The 21,590-nt window shown below is 37.8% G+C and overlaps 1 protein-coding gene across 1 annotated transcript in view; it reads right to left on the reverse strand.

Annotated features, from left to right (window-relative positions):
- Nucleotides 1–21,590, reverse strand: part of RPS6KA2 (ribosomal protein S6 kinase A2) — a 128,286-nt gene that overhangs the window by 67,829 nt on the left and 38,867 nt on the right. The window contains exons 2-3 of the mRNA XM_007420488.3: nucleotides 14,850–14,966; nucleotides 11,780–11,861 (exon numbers count right to left, since the gene is read on the reverse strand). Coding sequence (XP_007420550.1) covers nucleotides 11,780–11,861; nucleotides 14,850–14,966 — 199 coding nt within the window. The remainder of the gene's footprint in view (nucleotides 1–11,779; nucleotides 11,862–14,849; nucleotides 14,967–21,590) is intronic.

A 21,590-nucleotide genomic window follows, 5' to 3' on the forward strand; every position in this document is an offset into this window, starting at 1 on the left:
GGGGAGGATTTTAAACATTTACTTTTCATATGCACAAAAGTTCATCTGACATTTTTTGCATGTGTAAAGAAACAAAAAATAAAGTTCAAACCAAAGTGAAACTGTGGAACAAGGTAATAGATAACAATGGCCATGTTTGTTTGCTTGCTGTGTTTGCTTGCTATGTTTGGTACTAAACTATATGATTTGTTTAATTCTGACTTAGCACAATGTGAATCCTATGGAAACGGTTGTAAAATACAGTTTACAGATTAGGAATATTTGTTAATCAGGTAATCTTGATTGCAACCAAATATGATTTAGTAAACTGCATGGACCCAACTGTGAAGACTTATACCCAATTTATTTGCTCTCTACAGTGCAAAGAAGTCAAAACCTTTCTATGGGTCTGTGCCCCAGAGTATACACTCTAGGCTTTTTCCTCCCATAAGTCAAAGTTAATTGATACCTGGGCATTCTCTTGATGGCTTGGGAGACAGCTGGGATATGTCTAGGCAGTGGATCTCTTTAGCTTGTGAACCACTAGTTACCCCTTCACTAGATTCAGCCCTTAAACTCAGAGTGTCCCAGCTAAGTGCGTGTTTATTACAGAAAAGGCCTTCTCCTTTTCCTCCTTCTTCTTCATGATGACATCTCTTATGTGCTGGGCACTCACTTTTCACCTACTCAGTAGATTTGGGACTTCAAGCAAAGCCCTTTTTTATTTTTCAGTCTCTTTAAAATCAAGTTCAAATATATCTATATCTATATCTACATCTACATCTACCTATGTACAAATGAAATCTGGCATTGTTTGACAATTTGTCATTCTAGTTTTACTTTCTGTCTCTGGATGTTTTTTAAAAGCTGCATCGTATTTTATTTGCATTGTATTTATTTTCTTACTGTTACTTTAAGCCATCCAGAGACCTCTGATACTGGGCCGTATGTCAATCCTAAATCACACCAATTAATATGTTTATAGGTTTGTTTTATTTATTTACACAATTTATAGTCCACCTAATTCCACACACTCCGGGTGGCTAGCTGGAAATAATCCATTGTGTCACTTTTGTCTTCTGTCATTTTACTCAGGGAAAGTATTCACAGAAATTAAAAATTACATTTTTCCAATATAGTGGAGAAGAGGAAGAAAAGCAAAAGTGATCCCACTATACCATAACATCCCTGCTCAGGGATCTTGCGTTTTATACTAACAACAATTTGGAAAATGCACTCAGCTCGTAACTGCAATAAATGCTCAACTTGGACTGATTTACTATTTGCTTACTGCTAGTGGAGAAGATAATTCAGAACACTTACTTAAAACTTTAATTTAGCTGTCATAATAACTGCCCTTTAAGACCAAAAATGACATGGTAGTGCATGTTGGGAATTGTGTTTGATTTTAATTTAAAATCTCTCCTCCTGGTTAAATAATCCCAGTGCCAATAATTGGAATGTTCAGCAGGAAAGCAATCAGAACATTGCAGCAATAAATGGATGCCATGATTACATTACTGCCTTCCATTCTTCACTGAAAAAATAATTTTTCTTACCATTTAGAAATTTAGCACTACATTCCAAGGACCAAAATGATCTTTTTAAAAAAGATCTCAACTGTAGCAGTATTAATTTAAACCATCCATTTCTCATATTGATTACAATATATTGTTATTTTAGTGCAATCCTGATCATAAGGAAAGTTTTTTGGAAATCCATATTAATGTGAGTACATTCATCTTAAAGTATCCTCCTTAATACATGTTGATTGATCATTGCACTTGCAACTACCACCAAGAATGGTGAAAAAACATTCACCCCATCATTCTAAAGCCAAATAGGGCTTTAAATGAATAACCAGCATTTCATATTTCACCTAGAAACAAACTGATTGCCTTTCAGGTGTAATGCAGCCTTTCAGGTGTAATGCAGCCTCTCTGAATTCTCCTGTAGGCCAGCTGCTGAGCTCTGTATCATTTGAAGTTTCCAGACTAGATACAAATCAGCCCCATATGGAATATATTACAGTAGCCAGAGGTTACTCTACAATGTGAAATAATTTTCTTCTAGAAGGCTACAGTTGGCAATTTAAACAAGGCTGAAAATAGGTACTGCTGGGTGGGAAACCAGATAAATATTTGGATCCAGAAAATCCCCCAACTGCATCCTTGTTCCTTCTGAGAGTATGTCCCATTCAGTCAGCCAATTTGGTGCAGTGGTTAAGGTGCTAGCTTAGAAACCAGGAGATTGTGAGTTATGGCCTCCCTTAGGCATGAAAGCCAGGTAGGTGACTTTGGGCCAGTCACTGTCTCTCAACTCAACCCACTTCACAGGATCATTGTTGTGGGGAAAATAGGAGGTAGGAGTATTAAGTATATTTGTTGCCTTGAGTTAACCAAATATTTTTTTAAAAGATGGAATAAAATAATAATAATAATAATAATAATAATAATAATAATAATAATAATAATAATAATAATATCAGGCCAGAATAACCTACCATCTATCTAGAACAATGATCCCTCATAATGAAAACTTCTGTCTTGATTGGATTCAATTGCAATTTACTATCTTTATTCAGTCCATTACCAAGGGTAGGCAGCATTCAAGGATCCAATGATCTCAAACTATTACAGGGAAATACCTTTGGGTTTCATCAGGATGTTATTTAATTCAATTTGCAGGCTGCCCAACTCCCAATGTTTCTGGGTGGCTTACATCCAAGGACAGGAAACAACAGAATACAGAAAAGATCCAACTCCAAATCTCAAGATAGAATGTAGCTCCCATTTTGAGGAACAACTGTCTCCAATTAATCTGAAAGCTTTCTAAGAGAAAGAACAAAAGCACTGTAATGCAGTATTGCCTATCCCTAGATCTCTCAGAGGATACAAAAGATATCATGGTTGATAGTACGGAAAGCTGCTGAGATATCAAGAACAAATAGAATTACTATCTCTCTCTGATGATCCACAAAGATAATTAATTAGTCTAACCAAGACAGCCTCAGCTCCATAGCCTACACTGAAGTGAATTTGAAATGAGTAAAAAAAAAAAAATCTTCTTCCCAGATTGCCTCTCTCAATTGCCTTACTCAACCATGGAAGGTGAGGGTCTGGCCTATTATGCCTATATCCCAAGGAACTTCTTTATAAGTGGACTAATAACTGCTTCTTTTGAACAAGGAAGCATCCTGTTTTAATCCTCAGAGAGGTATTTATAGTTTTAACAAAAGTGTCTCTAATAACCTCCTATCTATTAACTGGAAGCCAAGTTGAGCAACGATGTAAAGAACAAGTGGCAAAACATATTGCTCAAACAATCTGTCTACATCCTTGGATGACACAGATTGAAACTGATCCAGCTGAACTGTTTAACAGAATTACCAGATATCTTCTGTAGTACTACTAGCATCCACACTGGCCTAAATGCAAGAGATTTTCTCTACAAAATATGTTTAAAAGCATTACAATAAGACTTTGAAAATTCTGTAATTGAATTCTGGTAGGAGGAGATGAACGAGGAGTATGATTCAGACCATTCACAACTCAAGCAACCTAATAGCCATAAATTTGCAGATGTATATGGACAGAGAAAATTTGTTTTTGTTTTTTCTGATGAACTTATCACCACAACATAGGTCTTCAAATGGGTTTTATGCTGTGCCTTATCAGATGCAAGTTGAATCTTCCTTCTCTTATGTTCTAGCCTTCTCCCTTGATGCTACAATTTAGCATCACAAAGGGACAAGATTAAGGTGCTGGATTCTAGAACAATTCTAGAGATGAGGGCTGTCGTCTGCTTACTTGACCTTTACCAGGATGGGATGATTCCTGTTAAGGGAAATGATCAATGGCTCCTTATGGGAGGGGTGTGTTTCCCCAGTCCAAGGGAGGCAGTTTTAAGACCTTTACTGATAAAACTCTCCCTTAATCTGGGAAAACTGAGCAATAATAGGCCAGTCTCAAATGTCTCTTCCTAGGAAAAATGACCAAGACAGGTAGGAGAGGCATATAATCAAAGGATACAAGGCAGTCACCAGAAACTGCAGAGACTGTGTTGGAAACATTAAAACTCCAAATAAGCTGAGGCTTGTGAGAAATGCCCCCTCCCCTGAAAAAAACAAAGAGGTTATACTGTGACGTAAAGGAAATGAATTTGTAATGGATGATGACAAAATAGCAGAATGTCTTAACTTTGCATTTTATATCCATTTGTCTCAGAATGGAACAAAGAATTAGCTAGCCATCATTGTTCTACTAGTGAAAGGAGGGAGATGCAGCTTAGGATACATAATGAGGTTCAAAAAAAAATGCTTAGCTAATTTAATTCAATTCTTCAGGGCCAGATGAATTACATCTTAGGTTACTTAAGGACCGAGTAAAGATTACTGCAGAACTGCTAACTGTAACCTTTGAGAACTGGTGAGGTCTGAGAAGACTGGAAGATAGCAAATCTTCAAAAAAGAGAAGGAGGACCTGGGAAATTACAGATCTATTCACTTACCATCTATACTCAGGAAGGTGATCGAGCAGATTATTAAATATCAAATTAGCGAGGACATGGATAGGAGTTCACCAATTAACAAGAGCCAGCATGGATCTATCATAAGCAAGTCATGCCAGATTAACTTTACTCCTTTTTTGGATAGTTTACTACCTTAGTAGATCATGGGAATGCCACAGACATATTGTACCTTGACATCAGCAAAGCATTTGACAAAGTATGTTATGATATAATCAATAAAATGGTAAAATGTGGGCTATATGATATAACTGTTAGAACAATTTATAATTGGTTGAATAACTGCACCCAGAGAGAATTAATAAATAGCTCCAATGAGTTGAGGGGATGATTATCAAATTTGCAGATGATACAAAATTGGAGTAGTAGTTAACACCCTACAAGACAAAAAGACTCAAAAAGATCTACACAAGCTTAACAGTGAGCTGAAATGAACAGGATGAAATTTAACAGAGAAAATGTAATGTCATGCATCTGCAGAGAAAGATGAAAGGCACAAGTATAGGATGGGGAAGGCCTGACTTGGCAGTAATATATGTGAAAAAGATGTGAATGTTCTAGTAGATCACAAATTGAACATGAGCCAATAGTGGGATGCAGCTGCTAAAAAGGCAAATTTTATTTTGGGATATGTTTGTCAACAGGAACACAGAATTCAAATCATGAGTTGTCTCACTCTGCAATGCTCTGGTCAGGCTTCATTTGAAATACTGTGTCCAGTTCTAGGTATCACAGTATAAAAAAGTACCAACAAGCTGGAGTAAGGTCAGAGGACAGCTACCAAGATGGTGAAGGATCTGGAAACCAAACCCTATGAGGAATGGTTAAAGAATCTGGATATGTTTGGCCTACAGAAAAGACTGAGGGAAGATATGATAGCAGTTTCCATTAGTTGAAGGGTTGTCACACAGAAGGAAAGGGCTTATTCTCTGCTGCCCAGAGGGTGGCTTTCAAAGAGAAACTGTACCAAATAGAGGACTGGCCTCTGAGGTTATTTCTAACTCTATGATTCTATGATACCTCAAGAAATTTACCTTTTGTTTAATATGCAGGAACTTTACAAAAGCCTTTGTCCTGCTTTTTACAAGAGTGAATATATATATTCCTAGTATAAATTACTGATGGACAGACTCAGAAATTTTCTGTAAGTGTAATTCTAATACAACCTGACTAATGCAAGTAAATTATGATTTACTTAGCAACTGAAGTGTGGGAACTAACCTGTAAGAAGCCACTGTCAAAAGTCAAATCTCAAGAAGAGGGCCAACTTTAATTAGGAGCTGATTAAAACTAAAAGGTGGGGAGACAACATCCTGTATCTCAATAATATTTCAGACATTCACTAATGGAACATTAACATCAAGGCCACAGTGGGTCCCCATGATGGGTCCATGAAAACAAATCTGCGTACAGACATCTTCCTTAATATGCTCCAAGCTTCATGTGCCATATGACATTGTGGTTTTATGTCTGACCAGGCCACCAGACTGGTGAATGTGAAAGCTCCAAGTATGACCATGGCCAAAACAGGACTCTTGCTGTAAACTAATTTTATTCTTGTCTACAGTTTCATTATCTAAGTCCTGATAATACTTTCCTAGACTCCCAGCCTAGACTTCTAGACTCAATCCGTAAATTTAAAAAGATTTCAAAATATTCTTTTGGCTGTCGTGGTAACCACGGACAATGGTTTTTCAATAGATGAGGTGGACACTCCACGTGTTTGCAGGACTCTCCTCAGCCCAGCAAAAGAAACAGATATGGAACAGCGAAAGGCACATCCACATTCTGAACAAACTCAGACAAATAATTTCTAATGTGATAGCTAACATCATGTGGAGCAATGTAGAGCTGGTTCAAGTATAGTGTCCATCATACACAGATCACAGCTTTTAGGACTGTAACTCCATCCATCAATCTAACATTTAATGGCAACTTCTGTTATTTACTTATATTTTACACATGCCACCAAAGTACACTATCATATTCTTGCATATTAAAGCAGTCTCATTTGTACTATAAATACTGATTATAATAACAGGAAAAATTCATGCATATTTAGGAAATAGGAAATTATTTCTTGCCTTACATGCTTTGTGGTAAGAAAAGATAAAACAAGTGAATTGACTCAGTGACCTTTTTCTGAACCCCAGCTATTAATCAGAATATAATAGGAAACAGAACAGCAGCTTATTTTTGGTAAGAGGAATAATATTATCTTTGTTTCTCAGATGCAGTCACAGTATTTGCAGAAGACAGAGCACCCCCTTTCCCCTCCTTCACTATTCAATTTCCCCCCATCAGAGTCAGTTTATGTGGGTTTCTTTGGCAATCTGGCTTGGCCATTATAATACATAATGCAACAATATCTTCAGGAAGAGATGGGGAAGAAATGTGAGATGTTCCTTCCTTTAATCCAAGAAAAGGTCTTTTTCTTCTGTTTTACAACAGGTCCCCTCCAACTTGTGACTCTTCCTAATCCACCTGCAATTTAGGACCGGTTCAGAGGATTCTCACATTTAGTGGCCTCTTCATGTGTAGTTTTTCTGTCAACAAGCATTATCTTCTGCCTCTGCTTATGTGAGGATAGGAAGCAAAGGATACAGTGTTTACCATCTCCACAGTTTCTTTGAAAGTGTGGTGCTTTAGAATAATTGAGAGTGAAGAATAATAGTTAGATCTTTGAGTAGTAAAAATAAAATACAGCTGATTTGTCAAACATAACCTCATCTTCAAAAAGCAGAAGCAGATTGGAAGACAATACTTGTACAATATTGTATTGACATTCCTAGCATACATATCCAGAAATCTTCCTAATACTTCTAGGGGATTTATTTATTCAATTATGCACATATACTGTAGGACTCCTGTCTCAAATATTCCTCTGTATCACAGAAGAATAATTGGCAGTGGGGAAACTGGCAGATGTGGTGTTGGCAGAACAGCTTTCTGAACTGCGCTGAGAATTTTTAAAAGTTATACACATGTAATCTTCAGTGATTTGTAACAGTAATTCAAAATATATTACAAATATCAAGCAATGCCTAAATCACAATGAAAATTATCCAGATGACAGTTAAAATAATTCACATCTCTAAAGTCAATTTCCATACATAAAAACCAGGAATGGGGTAGGATAGTTTAGCATAAGAAAAGGTAGCAAGGCATTTTGTGTTGAGTGGGATCACAGTAGAAGCAAAAAAAAAAAAAAATCCTTAGAAATGTTAAACCTGATGTATTATTTATGAATAGTGCCGTACTGACTTTAGTCCAAGCTCATATTCCTCACAGTTTAATGGATTAGGTATCCTTTGGCACAATTAGGCACAATTGCATCCATTAGGCAAAAGATAATGTGATTGAAAGAACAGAAATGGCATATAAATCAACTAACCAAATAGGGGAGTGCAAGAACATCATGTTTCACCCATTCTCTTCTTTGAAAGACTTCTAAAGTGCATTATTTTTCATCAAATTGAATGAGAATTGGTCAAAATTACTGCAGAATTTCTCTGCTTTATATTAGCTTATAGCATCCCTGGCAGGAAGCTATCTGGCTTCTTCTTGAACACATCTATGAACAGACAGCTTACCACCTTCCCAAGTTCTACTACTGAATTACTTTTACTTGTAGTTTTTTTTTCTGATTTGCAACTGCCTTTATTTTTACTTATTTATGTATTAATTAATCCAATTTATAGGGCCACCCATCTACCCAAGAAACTCTAGACAGCAAACAAAATAAAAACAGAGAATTTAGTTAAAACAAAAACTGACTAAAACTGCACTGAGGCGCAATAAAAACACAGAACCACTAGACGCATACATTCACGTCAGAGTTCCCATGCTAACGTCCTGACTCCAATATCTGGGGGAAGAGCCAGGTTTCATGGCCTTGCAAAAGGCCAATAGAGTAGGGGCTATCCCTATTTTAGCGGGGGGAGCCTGTTCCATAGGGTAGGCACCATAACAGAGAAGGCATACTTCCAGGGACCCACCAGATGACATTGTTTTATCAATGGCATCTGGAGTACAGTGGAACCTCGGGTTACGAATTTAATTCGTTCCGTGACTGGTCGCACCCCGAATTGGTCACAACCCACAGGAAATTTCCCCATAAGGTTCAATGTAATTACCGTTAATCCGTTCTGGCGTGGAGGACAGGGAGGTGGCTATTGCTTGGAGGTAGAGTCCCCCTCCCTATGACCACATGTCAGGGGCGGAAAATGGCCGCGGACCATGTGTCAGGGGCGGAAAAATGGCCGCGGACCACGTGTCAGGGGAGGAAAATGGCCGTGGACCACGTGTCAGGGGCGGAAAAATGGCCGCAGACCACGTGTCAGGGGCGGAAAAATGGCTGCGGACCATGTGTCAGGGGCAGAAAAATGGCCGCGGACCACATGTCAGGGGCGGAAAAATGGCCGCGGACCGTGTCACGGGAGGGAAAATGGCCGTGTATCCTGTTCGTACCCCGAGGCGGAGTTTGCAAACCGAGGTAAATTTTTGCGGCCGGAGCTGGTCGTAACCCAAAAAGTTCATTAACAGAGGCGTTCGTAACCCAAGGTACCACTGTATGTTCTCTCTGCCAGATCTGGTGGGGCTTTCAAAAACCACTGAGGAGAAGCAGTCCCACAAGTAATTGATCCCATGCCATGTTAAAAGTGACAACCAGCACCTTGAATGTAGCTCATGTAGCAGCAGGGTTACATGGGTGTAAGATGATGTGCTCAAAACTTTTCTGGACCAGAAAAAGCATCCAAAGGGCAGCCCCATGTAGAGCACATTGCAATAGTCCTATTGGAAGGTGACTAAGGTATGAGTGACTGTGAGCAATGCCTCCCAATCAAGGAATGGGTGCAACTGGTGCACAAGATGTGTTTGTATGAAAGCACTCCTGGCCATGGCTACCACTCATCCACGAGCAGGAGCTGTAAATCCAAGAGAACGCCCAGATTGCACACTGAGTGAATGTAACTCCATTCAGGGTCAGACAATTATTTGATCTGGAGGGCCTTAAAATTCACAGTTACTCAGTCTTGTCAGGGTTGAGCTGAAGCTGGTTTTTCCCCATCCAGATCTCCACAGCCACTAGGTGCTGGGAAAGCACCAGTGACCAGCCTGAGACCAAGATGTACAACTGAGTATCATCAGCACACTGAAGAAACTAAAACCTGCACCAATAGATTACCTTACCCAGCCATCTCATGTAGATGTTAAATAGAAGCAGGAAAGAATTGAGTCCTGTGACACCCCACATACAGAGGCCTAGGGATGGACCTCTCCCCTACCAACATTGGTTAGAACCAGCCTTGGAAGAAAGAGGAGAACCACTGAAGAACAATGCCTTCTAATCCCAATCCCCTCAACCAGTCAAGAAGGACTGTATTAAAATGGTATCAAAAGTTGTCAAGATATCAAGGAGGGCCAGGATGGATACACTAAACTCATCACAAGCCCACCAGAGGTCATCAACAAGTGTGATCAATACCATCCCAATGCTATACCCTGGCCTGAACCCTGACTGCCAGATAATCCATTTCCTCCAGAGTCCTTTGTAGCTGCAGTCTACCACCTTCTCAGCAACCTTCCCTAAAGGGAAGATTGGGACTGGATGAAAGTTGTCAAGTACAGCTGGGACCAGAGATGACATCTTGAGGAGGGGATAACCACCACTTTTTTCAAGGCAGGCAGACCACCTGCTTCTACATAGAGGCATTCAGCACTGCCTGAGCCCAGCCACCTGTCACCTCCCAGGAGGTCAGGACCAACCAGGAGGAACACAGATCCAATGCACAGGTGGCAGAACTCAACATCCCAAGGACCCTGTCCACTTCTTGAGGAGTAACTGGATTAAACGTGTCCCAAATAACCAGACAAGACTGAACCCGTCACCTCTACAGGATCAGCACAGCTGCAGTCCAAATCCAAGTGGATCCAAGCAACTATCTGTCAGATGCATAGCATAATCCTTACAACATCCCTGCAAGGGATCCTCCAACCCTTCCTTATCCAAAAGGGACTGAGCAATCTGTAACAGGGTTACTGGGCATCAATCTGTTGATGCCATAAGGGTGGAAAAATAGCATGTGCCATTGCTCTTATTGCCACAAGATACTCCTTAATGCACACTGCTACCTATGCTCAATTGGACTCCCTCTTTGTCTTCCTCTAGACTTCTCTTGTGCTGCTTCACCTCCCACAGCTTTGAAAATCAGGGGACCCTCTGGTATCCACATGCACAGAAAGTCCACATGATCCAATCCAAGGTTCCTGACACCAGCTCATTGCAAGCTGTGACAGGCCTCAGTAAAACCATGCACCAAAGCTTCAGGAACAACTCCAAGTTCCCACTGGAACCCAACCATGTCCATCAGGTACCTAGGGTGGACTGATGGAATAGGTCCTACCCCCTGTAGCAGGGCAGCCAGAGAAAACTCCAAAGCTAACAGGGAGTGATCTGTTCATGTCAGGGGACAGATGACAATATCCCCCAACTCTCAAGCACATTGCCACTGCCCCAAGATAAAAACCAGGTCTAACATGTAACCCCTCTATGTGTTTGACTGTTAATTACCTTGATCAGGTCTATGGTAGCTATGGCGGCCACAAATTCTTATTTCCAACTCCAGGACAAAGGAAGGCAGGTTGAAGCCCCCCATCACCATAAACCTGGGGAACAACAACATTAGCTTGGCCAGAGAGTCAAGATACTCTAGCAGTGAAGCCGCTGCAGAGTGGGGGGGGGGGGTTGTTGATACAATCCCAACTGATCCCTACAACCCAACTTTATAAATAGGATTTGACCTTAGTTGGGTACTTTCCTATTTAAGGAACTGAGAGCCATCTTGAATTTTATTTTAGTTACTTGGTATGGAATTTTGTTTAGCATCTCTCAGAGCTTCTTATAGTCAGCTTTTCCCAGATCCAAGGTGCAAATTTCATTGCACTCAGTTTTGGATTTCCTCAGTACTGAAGTTCTAGGATCATACATAACTGTTTTGCCCTAATGATCCTGCTTCATCAGCTAACTCTTCCTTATTTTTCAAAGACAAATCAAGAAAGCTTAAATTCCATTTCCATTGGTTGTATATAAAAGGAGCTGGATTTTAGGCTAATTTCCTTTTTATCCATAGCTACTTGATTGTTGATTCAGAATGTAAGATCCAAACATAATGTACAGAGTAATTCCCTGTTATGAGATAGAGAGACAGACAGACAGACAGACAGACAGAAAGAGAAAAGTTATAGTACACTGACTCTGGTTTCTTCTTACCTTTCAGAGTTGCTTTCTTAAGTACCTTCATTGCATAGAGCTGCCCAGTATCAGATCCTTTGATTTTTCTCACTAGAAATACCTGCAAGGAAAAAATCCAAAGGGCACTTTAGGAGCGAATAGAAGGGCACTTTAATGAAGTATATTAAAAATAATGGCATTTGTTGCATTTGCTTAATGTAAAGTGATCCTGCCAGGTGTGTGATCAAGTATTTATTATTTATTTAGAAAATCTACATGAGGCCCATTTCCTTAACAGTTCTTTGTGGCTTATAAAAATATAATAAATACAATCATAAAAGTATAATTACAACAAGAAATATAAACAAAGATAAAAAGTACTTGATGTCAAAACACTGCAGCATAAAATCATTTGCCCTCCCTCCCCCACCCCCTGCAAAAAAGGCCAAATTCACAATTTATATTAATGGTAAACCTACATGTGCCCTTAAGATATGGGTCGGGTTATGTAATAGAAGAAAAGCTTGTAGGAAACTGAAGCCTAAACTGTGTAAGGTTTATACATCATGATGGACACTAGAACTGGGCTCAGAAGACAAACGTAGAGGATATGTGGGATATTTAAGAGGCTCCACTCACCACCTTGGGCCATTTTGGGGGCCAGTAGTAATTTTTAAGGACTGACCCATTATCAGTTTAGAAGGTCAGGAAGTTATCATTCTACTACTCAGAAGAGAAAGAAGGGTTAATTCAAAACCCAAGTTTTATCCAGAGAGTTCTTTAATATAATCAGGTTTTCATATCAGTTTTGTACTTCAGATACTGTATATACATACACTCACCTAGATAGTGAAATAAGGATTCTAGTGGCAAAATGAAATCAAAGAGCTTAAGGACCTGATTTTTCTCCAAATAACAGTTTTTATGTGCTGAATAATAGAAAAAAGGGCCCCAAATGAAAAACTGGATACGAAATATGCCCTTAGTCTAACTTTATGGAGTTTGATATTCACTCTTTATTTCAAAATGATAGGAACAAAAACAAATGTACTGAATCTCCTTCCCCAAAATAAAAATGCATACATCTATGCCAGCTAATATTCAATAATCCAGTATAAACCCACAGACCCTGATTCAGACATTTGCAACAACAAATATCTGAAAACTGCAAGGTATATCCTCTTGAGAAACATGATTAACATTTTGAAAGTTCCCTCTCCCCAAAACCTTTTTAGGGAAAGCCAACCTATTGTTCAGTAACGTAGCTCTCTCTAGCAATATCCACTAAAAGAGGAACAGCTGGAACTAACAAAGTTACCTGCTCATTCCTTCAGTAAGAGCTCTCAGAGGAAAAGTTCTGCATTGGATTATATATTTTAAAAAATCACTGTACACAGGAATTTACCTTGCTTGCTAACGGGCATCCTAACTGAGAGGAACCCCTTTCCTTTGCTAGTTCAATTTCCAACCTAACATCTGCTCAGAAAACCAACTCATTGGGTAAAAGATTGCAATTAGATTGCAATATTTCAGAAGATAATGAAACATATATAAACTCTCTCTCAAATAAAGTTCTAAAATAGTTCATTTTTGTTGCACTATGGTCATCTTATTTTTAATCAATTCCTCAAAAGTTGTTTAGTTTTTAAAGTACCACTGGCTGATTTTTAAAGGTATTCAACCTTTAAGATTATCTAGGAATTCTTCACAAATTAAAATGGCTGCAGTCTTTTAATAAAATTGACAAACCTTTCAAGAGTGAATTATACTATATTCATGGAATCTGAAACATTATGGAGAGTGGGAGAAAAACACAATACATTTAATTTTATTTTGTATAGCTTTGCCTTTCCATAACTATAGAAAGCATAGCTATAAATACAACTGTATATTTAATAAGATATAGTCATTTGTCAGCTGTTCCCTGTAATATCAGGTAATATTGCATTTGATTGTATTCCTCTTGAAGCACAAGTCAAACACAATGCACTGTTTAAGAAGACATATAAATAATGATCGAACCTACAAAAAATACAACAAATGAAAATGCAAAACAACATTACTACCTGATTATTCCTACCAAGAGCTATCAACTGCAAAATAATTTCTTATAATTCCATTAGCTGAAAGACTGTGGTTCTCTTGAATGCAGATACATTTCAAAATATGATATATTAGCTTGGCAGATAACTGGAACACTGAAATACTGAAAAGTTGTGTAGCTGCAGGTTAGAGAAGAATACTTTCTCTGCTTCTCTTCAAAGAGTGCTGGGTTTAAAAAGGAAATGGTAGGGAGAATTGGATTTACCCACAAATGGCAGTTCTCAGGAGACTAACCAGTACTTTCCTTCCAGTTTTGTAGGTTCTATCTAATGTACAACAAGTAGAAGGTAGCTTATCCAAAAATATCTTCCATGCTTTATCTTCCATGTTTCCCTATTTCAGATTACTATATTCCCTGAAAATGCTCTTTGGGGAATCAAGGTTCTCTCTAACAATGGGAGCTAAACTGAAGGTGCAGGGTAAGAGGGGGCAAGTGTGACATCTAGGATGCCATTATTTTGGTTTCATATGATTCACTGACAAGGCAAAGCTATTGTCCTAAAGTTGAGGGTCTGAGTGCAGCTGGAATAATGGAAGGTGCCAGAAGACCTGGAACTTTCCTTCACCCCCCATAGCTTTAAAGGCCTTATCCTTGAGGAAATATTAAGCTGACCCTTTAAAAAGAAGTTTGGCTGCTTCTAAGTTTTTGGCAACATGAAGGAGAGTGAGGAAAGAAAAGCAGATACAGAGGAAGCAGTCAGAAGGGAGGGAAAAAAAGAAAGAAAGCTGAAGATGCTAAAAAGAACCTGTGTGATTGGTGGAATGGTGACCCTATATGTGACTCAGAAGATCCTAATGAAGATGTGGTTCCTATGTCTGAGATGAGTGAATGTGTACTCTGTGTCTGGTATGGTGGTCTGACTATCTGGAGTATTATGAATGCAAGCAGGCTTCACAACAGCATCAACTTCCAGAATTCCAACCAGCTGCTATGCATTCTGGGAATTGATCCAACAACTTGGAAGGCACCAGATTGGGGAAAGCTAAATTACATATAAAGCATTACCTTTCCATAGGAGCCTTGACCCAATACTTTCAGTAGCTCAAACTGAGAGGGATCTGCTTTTTCAAAACCTTCCTTGACATGATGACTGATGTCTATCTCCTTCACGATGCTTTCTTCCTGTGAATGAGGAAAACAAACTAAGGCACAGTTCTTAGCATGGATACAACTAATTATGTCACTTAATTCCTTTATGCAATTTTCACTTTGAGGCTAAGAAGCATACTCATGTGAACCTATGAGTTCCATTCATCTTTGTGCACAAATATTTTCATTTCATGTGTTAAACATATTGAACCTGAGTGTAATTTGCTTTTATCTATGAAATATGAGGATTTATTACTAAATTAAAAGAAAAGTAAATCAAAACACAGCAGTCAGTTCATGAAGCTACTAGGTTGAATAAGCTGTTCCATCACAAATCTTGTTTTCTTTAAAGTCAGGGGAAATCAAAGGACAGGTATTACTGTCATCATCAGATTTAGAGGTTGACTTGTAGGTGTACCCTAGAAACAAGATTTGGAAGATTAAAAAACCCAAATTTGACTACATTTCAGCTAATAACTGCAGAATATTTGGTTTCCTTGGTCAGCCATGCAGTAAGGGCAAATCTTTATTGTTGATGTGTCATATTTTTAAGTTGATCCATCAAGAACCCAGAATCCTTATGCTCTTATTGCAGGTGCCAGTCTGTTGAAACTTGTAGGCTGAATTACACCAATAAAGACAACAGTAATAAATCCCTCCAGTTAGTTTGGAAGAATACTTGACAAAGCATATACACAGATGTCCCCAGTTCATAGAGGAGTTAGAAAGAACTTTTCACCTCAGTGCTAACTCAGCATTATAAGAAACCCTACATTTTATGTCAGCTGTAACATCTGGCTGAACTTCTTCCCTTATGCCATCTTTAGAACTTTTAATGTATCTGTTTTATATATTCTAACTGGATCCAATATAGGTCAAGAGATGCCTAATATCTTACATTATGAAGCTGAACATATATGACACTTTAATCCCTGCTTTTTATAAAACTGTCTAAAATGAAGATAAATTGCTATTAATTATGAGCGCACAGAGCTATAAATTCATTCAGTTAGTACAAGGAACTTTGTCACTGAAAGCCAGAATTACATTATTCCTACATAGACAAAGAAAGCAGATTTTTCTCAAGAGAAAAGGTGAACCATAACTAATGATATATTCCTTAACATGTAACAGTGAATAATACCTGCCAGCCTTATAGCAGATCTATTAAGTCTTTTTGTTCTACATAAAGTGTTGTTATTGTTGTATGTCATATAACTTAAATTGTCTGATTAAACGATGTGGCCTGTCCTCTATGAAGCTATGATGGAGGGCATTGCCAGCCTAGTCACCTTGCAGATCTGGAACAGGTAGAGAGTATCTCTGCCTAGACAGCAAGGTGTCTTGGATTAGCCTTCATACATAAACAATCACTTTATATATAAACAATTACTGGAGGTTTTTTTAAAAATAGGATATAATAAATGCCATTTACAAAGGACAGAGCTCAACATACATTATTGCTGAATTTTCTTTTGTTATAATCCTGTCTCCAGTTATAAACTCAAAGTCACGCTAAAAATTTCTTTATTGTTATTCTTGAGGTTGGCAAAGCATCTAGAAAAACAGATCTGGACTAAGTCACAAGGTTTTAAATCATAGTTTGCTGAACAACTCATGGCAATCTGGTTTGTATATTTCTACTAAACTACATAATATGCTCAGGCAAAAATAAACATGCATTACATGGATCTTTCTCACTCTCTTTTGTTAATTAGCTTTTTCCCTCTTTTTTAAAATCATGTTTAGTTTCTTTAAATCACTAATATGTCAGGGTTTTCTTTACTGTACAACCATTATTTATCTTTTTTTCTGTTGATATTGTAGGGTGTTTTTATTATTTCACTATTACAAATAAAATTTAAAAAACCAAAAAGAAACAAGCCACATTACAGCTGGGTGTGATGTGTGAACCTGATCCAAGGCTGTCTAGATTGGTTTCAGGGTATAAAGGAAGTGAGAGAAGCACCATACTGAATTCTTCAAAATACTCTGAATATGTGATCTGTTTTAAATCTGCTTGATTGTTTAACTCCTGCTTGCATTCATGCTGAGCAAAGATCATATTTTTTATGCCGTGCCAGAACAAGAACCACCCAAGTTCTAAAAACCTGTTTGATTACAACTTATTCTTACAACTTAACTGAAGGCAATTTTTCTTAACCAAATGCTTTCAATTCTGTGGAACTACTCTCTCATCAGCTCTAGCCAAGACAGATATATCAAACAGAAATTATGAAAATGAATGTTCAGATGTGCTGAGGAGAATGGGAATTGAAATCTAATATATTTCCAGGATTCAAAATTGAAGAAAGAGGTTTCAGGTAAATTTCCAAATTTTTCTGCGTTCAGGTCAAACAGGATACTGCCTTGTTTAGGATCAGTAGCAAAAGCTTTTGAACTCCTGATTAATGAGGGGAGAAAAAGGGGATACGTAGGAGTCGTAGGAGGCCAAAGGTTAGTGAGATCCCAAGATCCGAGAGATTTGTGGACAGAGTCTACATTTAAGGTCAGAGGTGCCACAATTAACGGCTACCACTTTAACCGGACAATCAAAGCCCCATATCTTTTTAATGTGTGATCCTTCTGGCCTTTTGTAGGGCATTAAAGACCTGGATGTTCTCTCAGACACTTGGGCTGCAAAGTTAAACTACCTCTGCTGGTGGATTTGTTTGGTCTGAATTAAAATGGGGCTGTTTTTGGACCCAGGCATATGTTATTACTCAATCTATTTTCTTCTCACTTTACTCCATGTCAATGTCATTTTTGCCTCTGTGTTTTTGTCAATTTAAGTTAATGACCCCAGTAAGCAGGGGGTGAGTGTCTTGACTTGACTAATTTGGATGTTGTCATTGCCTAAACCAAAGAATAAAATCTCTCGGGATTATATTTTAACTGAATAGTTTTACTTCCTTGTGTGATGAAAGGGTATTTTGTTTTGTTTTTTAAATAGAGTTTGAATGAAAGTTAACTGACCATTTCTTTAAGAAGGCAAACATGAAGCTAAAAGTTGGAAAGAGAAAGAAAAGAGAAAGGCAGTTGGTGGCTGGCCAAAGTAAAAAGCAGGATAAGAGAAGGAGATAATTATATAATTAAAACAAAGAAAGAAAAGAAATCTTGCAGCCCCTTATGACATTCTATAATTAAGCATAACTTTGGTTGGTGTATCTCTTTAAAGAGAAACAACTTATCTGTTCGTGCCATTTCATTGCTAAACAATGTTTTGATTGTTCACGTTCAACTTATATTCTGAATAAATAGGGTGAAAATATAATAACACTCCCATTCCAAATCCAAATTCTACAATACCAGGAAAAGGAACAGGTAAGACCAACGACATAATAATGAACAAAAGAAACCTCAGAATACAAACTGTAGAGTTATCCTTTTGAGATGGTGATATTAAGCTCTCAAAGGACAGTTATCAGTCCCCACAAAAGGCTGCAATAAATTAGGTCACCTCCATCCACCAGAACTTCACCACAGCCAGTCCTATGACTGAATAAAAAAGCAGGAAGTTTGGGCTTCGGGCTAGCAATCCAACCCCTTAAAACGTTCACTGCTATTGAAACAACAGACACCACTGAATGAGATCTGATTGAAATTATTGGAAAGCCCAATGTGCTGTACAGCATTGGTGGACCTAAGTAATATCTACTGGCATACCGCATCTGGGCTGCACAAATCCAGATGATCACAAAATGTCAACAAAGACTTCATGTTTTCTGTACCGTATATCTTTACTGCAATCTGGTACTGGTCCGGATTTTTGCAGCCCAGATAGGATATTCCTACGTCTGTTCACATTTTTGGCATGATTTTAATGGAAAGTGTTAATCCATCTGATCTTTTCAAATACTGAATCATTAATAAGTTATAGAGAGTCCCTCCATGTGTGGAGCTCCACACTAAAAGAGGCTCTGGGCTTATCTGCTCCAAAGACCTACTGAGATTATTTCTACTAGCCAGTCTCCCTTTTTTCCTTTCACATTTGTGGTGGGCAGTACAAAGAAATGTCACATACCAAAGGGGACTAGGAGGAAATAGAAATTAGTAAATAGCTGCAGCTGCCTTCAGTGCTTTGATTCTGAAAGCCACTAACACGTTGCTCAAATATTTTTAAAAGTGAAAAAGAGATGTCCATCTGTATTACTGCCACCATCTATTAAGCTTACAGGTGGGCTTACCAAGGTACACTACTGGAGACATCAGATATGAAAGGGCAGGATAGCAAATACTTTGTCCAGCATCATTTCAGTCTTGATGTTGTTCCTGGCTTTATTATGGATGGATTCACATCTCACAGTAAGTGGCTTAGACTGACTAATATATGTGCCACCAACTTACAGTTGCACCATAAAGCTCTGTCATCATAGTCAGTGGCTTTCCTGAGGTAAAATGAGTCACCCAAATCCAAACTCACCACTATGTTTGGTTAGCATTCACTGGAATTTGAAACCAAGGTTAACTGTTAGTTTGAGCTTAGCAGGCTATATGAACCCAAAAACCCTGTGGTTTAGTGAACACATGGTATTTAATTTATAGCCTAATGTAGTACCTGAACCGAATCATTGCTTTGCATTCCTAAACTCCAATAAGTGGAAGAATATTTCATGATAGCGTTTTCTGGATCAGTATCTCTCTCTCTCTTAATATATCAGAATATTATAGAGACTGAGAAGACAATGAGAAGGCATTCACTGAAGCAATGCTATTCTGCAAAAGTGAGCATCAATTCCTCCAAGCAGCAGCTGAAAAAAAATCAGCTGTGACAAAAGAGAAAGGGAAGGTGCAAAACTGTTTAACCAGAGAGGTTGTGACCTGAATTCCAGTGGCTCAGAGTCATTAAAGCATCAGAGACCACAGGAAAAACAACTTCAGCTCTTCCCAATTTTATACAAAATGAGAAAGATTTGCAAATGCAAAAAGCAGGATTCCATCAATAACTAGTGCACAGGAAGTTCAGAGCAAGTGCTTCTGGGGTTGAAGTCTAAATATTCAAGATAGTTTCAACATACTTATGTAACCCAGTTTATATAGCTGTTCTTTGTAGATCCATTTAGCTTCTTGCCTTGTATAATAATTCTGTCAATGCAAAGATACTTATTTTATAACTTCCTATTACAAACTGTACCATCTTGTACACTGAAAATCCAATATATAGATCTCTTTTTGATATATTGATCAAAGTAGACAACTTACAGAAAAATTGTGACACTGGGTTTCAGAAAAAAAACTTAGTATATCTTGTCTGAAAGATTCTTTCTCTCCCCTTTCTGCTCTGTTTTAACAGTTCTATGAAAGTTATGTTACTAAAAATAGAGGTGTTTCATACATTTTGAAAGTAATAGCTTAAGGAGTTCAATTTGCCATGTGGCAATTATTATTCAAGCCGTGAAACTTTATTATATTGGGTTGCAATCTTATACCTGGAAGTAAATTCTACTGAACTCAATATCTGAATTTTCTTCTGAGTAAATATGCATCATCTTACAGCTTTCTTATTACATTAGAATTGGTTTCCTAAATATTTAAATAAGTTGGATCCAAATTTAGTCATGCTTATACTAAACACTTATACTAAACACTGAAATCAACTTGATTTTAGTGGTTCTACTCAAAGCATGACTGCCTAAGGAAAATGTGGTAACATATTATTACTGCTTTTGGACATTACAACAGAAAAGGAAATGCAAATCTTACAGCTATAATAATATGAGAATTCAGAGAAAGAGTGTCAGTACATGGTAGTATGCTGGGAAAACTTAGTTGGGATATTATCTAGATTAGAGATCCAAGCTTAAATAGAACAGCACAAGCATGCTTTTGATAAAACTGGGTTTAGTTGCACTTAGGACAATGTATGAAAGTGAGACAAAAATGTTTATTGCACGTTTGTTAATTTAGAAAGAGGTATGATAATGTGAATAGGCTTTAATTATGGAATGAATTTTGCTAGTGTAAAATTGAAAATTGATTTCTGAATGCAATAAGAATAGCACAAGATGGAATGCAAAAGAATAAATGTAATGTTTAGTAAATTGTTCAGCCCTGAGAGGAAGGAAATTAAGGATGTCTGATGTCCCTCTTTTTATTTAATGTATTTATGTACTGTATATATATATACAGAATGCTTGTGGAAATGCTTGGCTGACTGTTGACTATGGATATGAAAAGTGCCTTTTGTATGCAGATGATGTTGTGTTGTTGTCTGAATGTTAAGTGGATTGTATGATGGAGTAAAGATCTGAAAACTGATGCATCAAGAACCAAAGTAGTTGTACGTGACAGGGGAAATGAAATGAACAATTGCAAGTTATATATAAATAGTAAAAAACTAGAGCAATTTGTGTCCCATGACTAAGGGAGGGGGGGAGTGGATGGAGAAATTTTAAGACATGCAAATCTGGCAGAAAGCTAGTAAGTAATATGTGCTCTGTTGCACGGAGTAAATGTTGGTTGAAAGCAGGAAAAATGGATATGCATAAGAGTGTGCTTCTGCCCACTTTATTATATAGAATGAGCTTGAATGAGTAAAAGCATGAAAGTTAGATACAAAGGAAATCACTTAAGAAGAGATAGGATCAAGAATTGGTGAATGATGAATGCAGACTGAACACAAAAAGGAGTACCAAGTATGAAAGAAGTATGTTGGGG

The sequence above is a fragment of the Python bivittatus genome, unplaced genomic scaffold, assembly GCF_059951505.1.
Source record: "Python bivittatus isolate LINGU-HERP-01145 unplaced genomic scaffold, Pbiv_v1 ctg000020_np1212, whole genome shotgun sequence".
NCBI lineage: Eukaryota > Metazoa > Chordata > Lepidosauria > Squamata > Pythonidae > Python > Python bivittatus.